Source organism: Priapulus caudatus, unplaced genomic scaffold (assembly GCF_000485595.1).
Source record: "Priapulus caudatus unplaced genomic scaffold, Priapulus_caudatus-5.0.1 Scaffold1531, whole genome shotgun sequence".
Lineage (NCBI taxonomy): Eukaryota > Metazoa > Priapulida > Priapulimorpha > Priapulimorphida > Priapulidae > Priapulus > Priapulus caudatus.
The window spans coordinates 44,866-56,330 of record NW_014578592.1 but is presented as its reverse complement, the minus strand read 5'-3'; the positions used below and the strand labels follow the sequence as shown (position 1 = coordinate 56,330).

Below are 11,465 nucleotides of genomic sequence, written 5' to 3'. Positions count from 1 at the left end.
AATAAAAGATTCAGACCAGCAGTGCTCCAAGCGAAAACTTATCCAGTAGCCGCCTGTTACAGTGACCATGTTCCTGTGGTAATATGCATTAGAGTAAGGATGAAGAGACTAACGAAGAAGCAAAACAAACCCAAAAGACATCTGGAGCTGCTAAGGGAAGATGAATTCAGGAATGAATATAACATCAAAGTGAGAAATAAATATGAAGAACTGACAAATGAGTTGGAGGAAGCTACAGCAGGTCAACAATGGAAGAGGTTACAAGAAGCTATTGCAGCTGGAAATGAATATATCCCTCAAATAGAGAGAAGAGCCGTAAAACCATGGATGACTGAAGACATTCTCCGTCTTATAGATGAAAGAAGGAATTGCAGGAATAGGAATAATGAGACGTATAGAGCGGTAAACAAAAGAATACATCAGGAATGTAACCGAGCCAAAGAGGTATGGATGGACAATCACTGCAGCGAGATTGAGGAATTGGAGGGAAGAGACCAGAAAATGATGTACGAAAAAGTTTTCGAAGTAACAGACAAAAAGAAATATTATACTAGCGTAGCCATAATGAGAGAGGACGGGACAGTGGCAATGGAATCTGGGGCGGTCATAGAACTGTGGAGTGAGTACATAAGAGAGATTTTCAGTGATGACAGAGCAGAAATGGTGGATCTTGTATATAATGAGGAGGGACCAACAATTTTAAAAGAGGAAATTGTAGCTGCTATGAAGAGAATGAAAGCAGGAAAAGCTGTTGGAGTAGATGGCATAGCGATTGAGATGTTGGAGGCGTTGGGAGATTTTGCAGTTGACAAGATAACAACTTTAGCAAATAGCATATATGAAACCGGTGTTATAGAGGAGCAGATGTATAAATCCATATTTATACCAATAGCAAAGATTCAAGGTACTCTAGAGTGTAACAAACACCGTATGATTAGCATTATGAGTCATGTAACTGAGATAATCTTAAGAGTAGTTATTGCTAGAGTAAGGTATAAGCTAAGCCCAGAAATTTCTAATGAACAATATGGATTTGTTAAGGGAAAGAGTACTGCAAATGCTGTTTTCGTTCTGAGGACGCTGGCGGAGAGAATGTTGGAAGTAGGGAAAGATCTGTACTGTTGTTTCATTAAATATGACAAGGCGTTCGATAAGGTGAGGCATGAAGATTTGATGGAGATGCTGGAGGAGCTGCAGATTGATGGAAGAGATCTGAGGATAATTAAGAACTTGTATTGGAGACAGAAGGCGGCAGTGAGAGTCGGTGAAGAAGAATCGGAATGGCAAAGTATAGAGAGAGGAGTCAGACAGGGTTGCGTTATGTCACCAGATCTGTTCAATTTGTACAGCGAAATTATTTTTAGAATAATTGACGGCATGGATGGAGTGAAAGTAGGAGGAAGAAATGTAAACAATATCAGATATGCGGATGACACGGTGCTGGTGGCAGACTCGCAAGAAAGACTACAAGGATTGGTTGAAAAAGTGGTGGAGGAAAGTATAGAGAAAGGGCTAAGAGTAAACAAGGGAAAAACAGAAGTAATGGTAATATCAAGGCGAGCACAAATCCCTATATGCATTACAATAGAGGGAGACGAGGTAACGCAGGTCAATAAATTTGACTACTTGGAATGTTTAGTAACGAAAAACGGAACGTGTGAAGAGGAGATAAAGCGAAGAATAGCAATAGCAAAGAGTGCTTTCAGTAAGATAAAGAAGATGGTAACAAACTCGAAAATATCAATTAGTATAAGAAAGAGATATGTTAAATGCTATGTGTGGTCTACGTTGCTCTATGGGTGTGAATCTTGGACCGTGAGCGTAGAGATGGAGAAAAAAATTAAAGCTGTGGAAATGTGGATTTGGAGACGAGTGTTGAAGGTGTCCTGGACTCAGTGGAAAACTAATGACAAGATTCTAAAGATGATGGACACATCCAGGGAATTGGTGAGACAGATGAAGCAGAGACAGCTTCGCTTCTTTGGTCATATCATGAGAGAGCAGCAGTTGGAGAGTGTATGTGTGACCGGCATGATCGAAGGTAGAAGACCAAGAGGGAGACCACGGCAAAAGTATATAGACAGTCTGGTGAGGACTGTTGGAGGGGGACATACTGCTGACAGTCTCTCACAGATGACGAACGATAGAACACAGTGGCGATCCGTGGTAGCCGACGTCCAGATAGATGATAAATATAATAAAAAATATGATGATGGTGATAATGTTTATGATTATGATGATGATGATGATGATGATGATGATGATTATGATTATGATGATGATGATGATGATGATGATGATGATGATGATTATAATGATGGCTTTCGTGAAGCTGGCATGTTTTTCTAATAGCGTACACTCGCACATGCTGCACAATTTTTAATATATTTTATACATGTATCGTATATACATTCGACAATTAGTTTGAATGCGTGGCGGACATGGTGTTGTATGAACTGATAAAGAAATCAATGTTACCCGAACAACAAGGCAATAACCCGCGGGCATTACATTCCAATTTTTTCGACGTTTTTTGCTAAGAGCGTATACTCTCACATGCTGCACGAATTTGAATGTATTTGATACATGTATCGTATATGTATTTCCCTTCGACGTTTCCGTGGCAACGCGGCAGGAGAACGAAAGAGATAATAAAATAAAAAAGCGAGGTTCTAACACGGTTTCTGTGTAACGCTCGTCAATACACAAGTCGCTCGTCGCTCGTTCTGCGTTTCTCTCCTGTCTCTACGATCAGTGTTGACATTGACTGTTCTAACGTGTCCATACGCACGTCGGCGTTCATTCTGTGCTTCTCTCTCCAATCCCTGCGATCAGCGGGGCCACGAAGCCGAGTACTACCGACAACACCCGAACGAGCTGTCGGCTATTAGCGCTGCAGATCGCGACCTTGACGTAGAACACAAGGTCAGCGAAGATCGTCGCCTTGACGTGGAGCAGAAGGTCAACGAAAATCATGACCATGACGTGGAGAACGAGGTCAACGAGGATCGCGACCTTGACCTGCAGCGTAAGGTCATTGCCGAGACGGCGAGGAATGACCTTCACGTCGATGACGTCATCGCGACGACGTACGGAGAGGTGGTCAGTGACGCAAGCCGGGTGAGCCTCGCCCCTCCCCCTTTCCTCCTCCTCCTCCTTTCCTCCTCCTCCTCCTCCTCCTCCTCCTTTTCCCCATCCTCCTCCTCCTCCTCCTCTTCCCCCTCCTCCTCCCCTCGAACATCGATCCAGCTCTACGCGTCTTACAGATAATTATATTATCGAGTAATTATGACTAAACTCATTAATAACTTACTGCGCATACAGCGCGGTGACTGCTGCACTGTGGGGGTAGTAGGCACGGCGCTACTCGCTCGCGTATAGTTGCACTCTACTCACCTATAGCACCTACATGCAGACTAGCCTGGTCTGTCCGATGTGTCAAGGAATATCACGTAAATTAACGTGAATACATCGTAACCCTTAAGAAGTCGCAATTCTTGGAAAGCATTTGCATGCGCAATGGTCAAGCGACTTCGGGCGAAAGATGTATAGGGCACGTTGCCGACTTATTTTGCCTGGAGGGGGCAAAACTGTGCGCGCTTTGTATTCTGGACAGTTGACCGCGGACAGTTTCTCGTTGCTGCATTCTGCCATGCTGCCATTTCCCGTTAGTTACGGCCCTACATATATGATTTTGTCGGAATTATGCACCAGTAGTAAGCACACAGGCCGGAGTAGCTCGATTTCAAAAATGTTGCTCCTAATAAGTGACTTCGTTAATTATAAGGCGGCAAATTTTCCTAAACCTTTTAAACCTTCGACAGATTGTAGCGTCAGACATATCTCTTGGCTCAATATGCCTATTATCTACCAAATGGAGCAATATTATGCTGGATTTATATATATTTAAAATTGAGACGACAGACCCATGAGTACATTTCCATAAAAAAATTAAAATATATTGCTTCTCTTATGTAATAAAGAGTCCGGTCTTTTCGAAATTCTAATTTGGGTATATTTTTCGTTACCGTTGGTCGGCGCTAGTGTCGCACATGCTACCATAGTGTTTGATAGATTCAAAACGAAGTATACTCATACATAATTTGTTAAATTTATAAACCCCTGCAGTGAGCATATACCTATGAGTGGGTATATATAAATAATGTTACTCCCAATGACCAGAAAACATTCCAAACCTCTAGAAACGTGATGTCGATTATAGCGTCAGACATGGCTGAGCGCACGCCTACTATCTGCTAACACTAATCATATTCTCGTTAAAAATATGCATTTAAAGTAATTAATTTAAATAATTTAATTAAACATTCTCTTAAAAAATTCACATTTTCTTTGAAATATTTATCTGAGAAAAAAAGAGGACATAGCTACGAGGCAGCGAAGAGTTTTATGTGAAAAAAATGCGAAACGCATTGCCTCTCTTCTGTAATAATTAGAAGCAGTCGAAACTTAACAACATCTTATCTTAACTTATCTTAACTTATCTTAACTTATCTTATCTTGTTATCTCTTATTTTCTCTTATCTTATCTTCTCAACATCTCATCCTCAACCCGTAATTATAATAATTAGAAGCAGTACAATCTTCTCAACATCTTGTCCTCGATCTTCAACCATCACGGTCAATCCCTTACAGGAGCGATTCGCGCAACTGACCACGGCTATCGAGCGAGGTGACCTGAGAGGAGTACAGCAGCTGCTGGACCGCAAGCATCTGCTCGCGATGCATGACGAGACAGGAGCCACCCCGCTGCACGTGGCCGTACTACGCGGTGAGACGGCCATCGTTCGATACATCGTCAGTTATAGCTCGCTGGACAGCCGCGATCAGGTTTGTTATACGTACGCGCGCGTGCTATCTGCGCTCTCTCTCTCTCTCTCTCTCTCTTTTTCTCTTTTCTCCTCTCTCTCTCTCTCTCTCTCTCTCCTCTCTTTCTCTTTCTCTCTCCTCTCTCTCTCTCTCTCTTTTTTTTTTCTCTTTCTCTTTCTCTCTCTCTCTCTCTACTCTCTCTCTCTCTCTTTCTCTCTCTCCACTCTCTCCTATCTCTCTCTCTCTCTCTCGTCTCTCTCTCTCGTCTCTCTATCTCTCCTCTCTCTCTCTCATTATAATCCTCTCTCTCTCTCTCTCTCTCTCGCCTCTCCTCTTTATCGCTCTCTCTCTCTCTCTTGTATCTCCTCTCTCTCTTTCTCTCTCTCTCTCTCTCTCTCTCTCTCGCTCTCTATCTCTCTCTCTCTCTTTATCTCTTTTCTCTCTCTCTCTCTCTCTCTCCTCTCTCTCTCTCTCTCTCTCTCTCTCTCTCGTTATCTACTCTCTCTCTGCTCTCTCTCTCTCTTTCTCTCTCTCTCTCTCTCTTTCTCTCTCTGCTCTCTTTCTCTTTCGCTCTCTTCCCCTCTCTCTACTCCCTGCTGCCTCTCTCTCTCTCTTTCTACTCGCTCTCTCGCTCTCTAATCTCGGCTCTCTCTATTTCTTTCTCTTCTCTCTCTCTCTCTTTATCTCTCTCTCATCGCTCTCTTTCTCTCTCTCTGCTCTCTCTCCCTCTCTCTCTCTCGCACTCTCTCTCTCGCCTCTCTCTCTTCTTTTTCTCTCTTTCTCTGTTTCTCTCTCTCTCTCTCTATCTCTCTCTCTCTCCTCTCTTAATCCTCTTTTTCTCTCTCTCTTTCTTTCTCCTTTCTCTCTCTTCTCTTTCTCTCTCTCTTTTTCTCGCTGCCCCCTCTCTTTTCTCCTCTCTCTCTTTATCTCTCTCTCTCTCTCCTCCTCATTTTTCTCTCTCCCCGCCTCTCTCTCCTCTCTCTCTCTCTCTCTCTCTCTGTAAATCTCTCTCTCTCTCTCCGCTCTCATTTATCTCTTTTTCTCTCTCTCTCTCTTTAATCCTCATCTCTCTCGTTTATTGCTCTCATCTCTCTTATATGCTCCACTCTCATTTCTCTCTCTCATCTCTCTCTTTCTTTCTCTTCCTTCTCTCGCTTCTGCGCGCGCTCTCTCCTCTCTCTCTCTCTCTCTCCCTCTCTCTTATCTCTTATATATATATATATATAATATAAATATTATATATATTATCGATATATATTATCTCATTTATCTTTCGTTTTCCCTTTCTTTATCCCTCTCTCTTTCTGGCTCTCTCTTTCTGAAGCTCTTTCTCTCTCTTTCTCTTTAGCTCTCTTCTCCTATTCTTCTTCTCGCTCTTTCTCTCTCTCTCTCTCTCTTTCTCTCTCTATCTCTTTTTATCTTTCGTTTTCCGTTTCTCTCTATCTCTCGCTCTCTCTTTCTGTCTCTCTCTTTCTGAAGTTGAAACAGGTATCGACGAAAAACTTTATAAGCTTATGAAATGAATAACTTTATCCTTATTTTGGCCCACGCTGGCGTATAGAAGGGACGCACGCCCCTGCACTACGCTGCCACACTGCGAGACGGCGGCCACATCTACAAGATACTCGTCAAGGCTGGGGCCAGTCCGGTCACAAACGATCAGGTGGGTGCCCGTCTACGATATGGACTGCCGCTGCACGTTCTGCGACGTGTCAGGCCGTTGCTAAGCAACGTAGCCACGCGTGCAGGTGTACATAATAGGTGCCATCGGCAGTGATGAATGAAAGAAAGATTACAATTTATTTTTGCTCACGTCTGGTTTGATATGGTATAAGGGGCATGCAGGCGTATAAAGTTCACGTGCACGCACTTTGTTTCTCGGCGTATCGTGCTTGCAACGTGCGGCCACGGGCGGGCCGCACACAACCATAGATCCCATATTTAAAAAATGCGCTATTTCGAAGTTCCCACATAAACTACTAAAATCGTAATTTTGACTTCACCACGTCGTCACCGGTTGACTTCACTTACCAGATCGCAAACCATTTATCTAGTATTTTTCAGTTCTGAGGTAATAAAGTATAACTCGGCGCCCCCAAAAATAATCATTAGCCCCAATACACTGCATGCAAAGCTCCGCGCATGCGTAGTAGTGGTATGCTCGGTATGCGCATATATTGCGTATAAGCGTATATTGATTATAATTATTGGATAGTGATCGATCACTCATTGTCAGAGCCGCTCACGTACATTCAAACCCGACGATCGCTGCAGTTCATCGATATATATAGTAGATTTATTGATTTGTAGTATCGATTTATTATAATCGAATAATTGATTTATTATTTCGATTTATAGAGCAAACAACTCAGTTGTAGGCGCGTGAACAATCGATACTCTATTCTATTAGGATGGACTCACACCGAATGACTACCTAGAAGAGAAAGGCAGTAAACAAGAAATCGAGAGGAAAATGAAAGACGAAGGCAGTGGGCACACAGAAGGGCGCCACTTGGCGGAAGAGGACGCGCCCAGAAGAAACACAGCCGTACGTATATAAGTCACTCGTATTCGCGTTTTACGATTTTTACGGTTTTGTTCGCAATTATGGACGACGACTGATTAACAACAGCCAAAAGCAGCTGCTCTCGGCTCCACAGGAAAAATTATGAAATTAAAGCTGTGCGTACCGCTCGACTATACTACAGAAAAATATAGCGGTTTGAGTGTCGGCTACTGTCGCCTGACTATACGGAAATAATTAAAGCCACAGTATGCGCACACTACACGCTAATTTCTCCAGTAATAGACTAGTAGATACTTCGTGTCATGCATATCCACACTACTTTACGTAATTACTACCTTACGTAATTATTATGACAAAATAAACTCTAGTTGCTCCCATTTCACTGCGTGTTTACTTAAAACCCACAAGAAAAAGGTGCGAAATCTGGTAATCTGGCGCCAACGCCGAATTGTTTGTCAAGCAATTTCGCCCCGAATCAATTAGGTGACGTCACATGTTGCTACACCCGCCGTACGGTTGGTTGGCAGCGCAACGCTAAAGTGTCAACAACATCGGAGAATTTGAACAACATTGGAAGTATTTTCAAAGACCTTTTATAAAACAACTCGCAGTGAAATGGGAGGAACTAGAGTTTATTTTGTCATAAGGTAGTATGATTATGCATGACACGAAATAATTGCTAGTCTAGTACTGGCGAAATTAGCGTGTAGATGCGCATATTGTGGCTTTAAGTAAACGTCAACGTCAGTGCTTAGTCAACATTGTAGAACGGAACCACGAAAGCTAAGTAAACAGCGACCCGGCGAGTATATTTTATCGGGGCGTCAAGTGCAGGTGTATACTAATTATAACTAGAGTAAAGGTTAATCACGAATGTAACATTCCCCTTCGTATGCGATGGGTATCCATGCATCTTCGCGAAGTACTCATGTAAACACATGTACTCGCATTCCCGTATTCACTCAAACACACACACGCGCGCGCTTTCACACACACGCGCTCACACACCCACGCGCACACACACAGCCACACACACGCGCGCGCTCTTACACACACGCGCGTACACACACACAGCTACACACGCGCGCGCTCTCACACACACGCGCGCGCTCTCACACACACGCGCTCACACACCCACGGGCACACACACAGCTACACACGCGCGCGCACACACACACACACGCGCGCACACACACACAGCCACTCACACGCGCACACACACCCAGTCACACACGCGCGCGCGCACACAGAGTCACACACACGCGCGCACACACACACACGCACGCACTCTCTCTCTCGCTTTCTCTCGCTCTCTCTCTCTCTCTCTCTCGCGCGCTCTCTCTCTCTCTCTCGCTCTCTCTCTTTTTTTTCTTTCGCTCTCTCTTCTCGTCTCGGCTCTCCATCCACTACAACACCTCTCTTTCCACACACACCACCACAAAATCACCGCGCACACACCACACACAACCACGCAACGCAACACTCAATCATCCATATTATATACACCACACAATCAGCCACACCCGCCGCGCGGCGCGCGACCACGCAGCGCACACGCACGACACACATCACGCATACGCACTCTCACTCTATCTCTCTCTCGCTCTCTCGCTCTTTCTCTCTCTCCGTGCTTTTTCTCTCTCTTCCGCAGCACCTACGCACACACGCAAAACACACACACACACACACACACACACACACACACACTAACCCACACAGTGCCAGTCACACACACGACACACTCAGACACACACAACACACCGACATGCACCACAACACACACACACACACATCACCCACACACAGACTAACTCACGCACAGACACACCACAACAAACACACTACACACACCCACCACAACACCGCACACACGACAGATTACACACACACACACACAACACCAACGCACACACACCACAACACACCAACGCCACGCCACACACACAACCACCCACATCCAAACCAACACAGGCACAAACACACACACCCAACCACCCTCCACTCCAACAAATTACACATCGCCTAGAATCTATCGACGACGGGCGACGGCTCCACGCGATTACTCGCCGACGTCTCCGCGCCGTCGGCGCCGTTAGCGTCCGCCGCCGTCGCCGACGTCAGCCCGGGCAGCAGCTGCACGAACGCCTGGCGATAGTCGCGCATCCTGGCGGCGATGATGAGCGGATACACGGCGGGTCCGGTGTAGAAAAGTAGATACCCGACTCGTCGCAGCGTGTTCAGCGGCGGCTCCAGCTCCGCGTACAACACGGTCACCGCTATCACGTTCAGCGGAGCGCACAGCAACACGTACGCGATCACGACGACGAAATACGTCGTCGCCGAGTTGACCTTCCGCCGGAAGTCGGTCCGCGCGACGACGGAATCACCGGAAGTGCGTCGGCGCGCGTGCGCGCGCGCCGCTCGGAAGATCGTCGCGTACATGAATAGCATCAGAGAACCGTAGACGACGAAAAGCGCCGCCAGGGTCAGTACGAGCGCTTCGCCGACGACGAACTCGAAGAGGCAGCACGAACCGACCTCCCAGCGTTCGCCGACGTATGCGAGCGAGCCGACGACGACCGACAGCAGCCAGGCGACGCCGATGGCCACCTTCGCTCTGGCGGCGGTGACAACGTGCCTGTAGCGAAGTGGATGCACGATCGAGACGTATCGGTCGGCCGTGACTAGCAGTAGCATGTTGACGGAAGCGGCGCCCGTAACGGCGATGTCGGCGAGCAGGAAGAGACAGAGATTCTCGGGCGGGTCGGGCAGAAACGCCGTCGTGACGAGCGCGACGACGAACGACGTCGCCGTGGCGACGCTGGCGACGCTCAGGCCGGCGACGAACCAGTTGGTGAGATTGCGACGCAGTTTGGCGACGCGAGCGACGGCGACGACGACGAGCGGGTTGAGCGCGACGTTGGCGATGATGACGATGGCGTAGGCCGTCGCCGAGACGGCGCCCCACGGGTCGGTGTCATCGTCATCGTCGTCGTCGCTGCTGCTGCAGGTGTTGCGAGGTGCGCTGAACGGGTCGGCGAAAAGTCTCACTCTCATGGTGGTGTGTGTGTGTGTGTGTGTGTGCGTGTGTGTGTGTGTGTGTGTGTGTGTGTGTGTGTGTGTGTGTGTGTGTGTGTGTGCGTGCGTGTGTACGTGCGTTCGCGTGTGTGAACACCACGCGTCAGATGCAGCGTGTCCTCTCTATCGTCGTCTGCTCAGAAATCCTCTCTCTTTCTCACCACGATCGTCGCCGCCGACGTGCCTCTGACGTCACGTACTCACCGACAGTCGGCTCAGCGCGACGAGCGACGCATGCGCAGTAGTTTCTCGCGTGAATCGGCGCATCATAGCGCACCATGTCCGCGCTCTCTGTAAACGCCGGAGAAGATGAAGAGGAAATACGAACACCAGCCGTTCATGTCAGATGTTCTCATGGACGCACGCTGGGTGTTCCCAACGCTATGTGCTTCTGCGGGTATGTTCCGTAAATGAGTGAACAGCACGGGTGGTTCAGCAGAGAACAACGCGAGTCGTTCAGCAGAAAATAACATGGGTGGTTCAGCGGACCGGAGAACAGCAGGGGGTTTTCAGCAGAGAACAGCACGGGTGATACACCGACGAACAACACGACCGTGGAACGAACGCGGCAGCAGCGGCGGCAGCAGCGTCGGGAGGGGCGCATCCTCCCCGATAGCATCTTCATCTCTGAATCGCGAAGCCATGTCACTCTCTCGCGCTCCTCTGCTGCTGCGTGTGCGAACACCTATATTGCGCACCTGGTGGAGAGGCAGCGAATCTCACCTGTCGCGGCCAACCGCTGCCGCGCATCGAATGACGTCACGCCGACGCGGTGACGGACGGCGGAACAGTGTATACATCTCATCACGAGCTTATAATACCATATTATTACCTATACGCCAGGGGCTTGGCGGAGGTTATGTTTTCACCGGCGCGTCTTTGAGTGTTGGTTTGTGTGTTTGTGTGTTTGTGTGTTTGTTACCATGCACGTTTCAGTTCACTTCCGCTAGGTGCGCTGGCTGTAGACTTACAAACACGCAACCACAGGCTAAGGGGCAACCACAGTCCTCGCCCACCTGCACGCTCGCACTAA

At 47.3% G+C, this 11,465-nt stretch overlaps 3 protein-coding genes across 3 annotated transcripts in view; 2 read left to right on the top strand and 1 right to left on the bottom strand.

Annotated features, from left to right (window-relative positions):
* Positions 1 to 588: 588 nt before the first annotated feature.
* On the top strand, positions 589 to 7,387 carry LOC106816918. Its single transcript, XM_014821561.1, has 5 exons — positions 589 to 2,016; positions 2,836 to 3,120; positions 4,654 to 4,848; positions 6,389 to 6,490; positions 7,238 to 7,387. Exons 1-5 carry the CDS (start codon positions 589 to 591, stop codon positions 7,385 to 7,387), a joined length of 2,160 nt encoding a protein of 719 aa, XP_014677047.1.
* Positions 7,388 to 9,376: 1,989 nt separating this feature from the next.
* Positions 9,377 to 10,411, bottom strand: LOC106816917 (adenosine receptor A2a-like). Its single transcript, XM_014821560.1, has one exon. The coding sequence runs from the start codon at positions 10,409 to 10,411 to the stop codon at positions 9,377 to 9,379; it is 1,035 nt and encodes a 344-aa protein (XP_014677046.1).
* Positions 10,412 to 10,710: 299 nt separating this feature from the next.
* The window catches only part of LOC106816916 (mucin-21-like), a 13,966-nt gene continuing 13,211 nt past the window's right edge, over positions 10,711 to 11,465 (top strand). Inside the window, exon 1 of the mRNA XM_014821559.1 lies at positions 10,711 to 10,829. Within this exon, the coding sequence (XP_014677045.1) occupies positions 10,711 to 10,829 (119 nt within the window). The remainder of the gene's footprint in view (positions 10,830 to 11,465) is intronic.

Bases quoted from the DNA above. Each gene is read 5' to 3' on its own strand.
- LOC106816918 (XM_014821561.1), top strand. From the start codon at position 589: ATGGAATCTGGGGCGGTCATAGAACTGTGGAGTGAGTACATAAGAGAG. The intron at 2,017-2,835 runs GTATGTGTGACC...CCCTGCGATCAG, and splicing joins GAGAGCAGCAGTTGGAGAGT to CGGGGCCACGAAGCCGAGTA. The intron at 6,491-7,237 runs GTGGGTGCCCGT...CTATTCTATTAG, and splicing joins GTCCGGTCACAAACGATCAG to GATGGACTCACACCGAATGA.
- LOC106816917 (XM_014821560.1), bottom strand. From the start codon at position 10,411: ATGAGAGTGAGACTTTTCGCCGACCCGTTCAGCGCACCTCGCAACACC.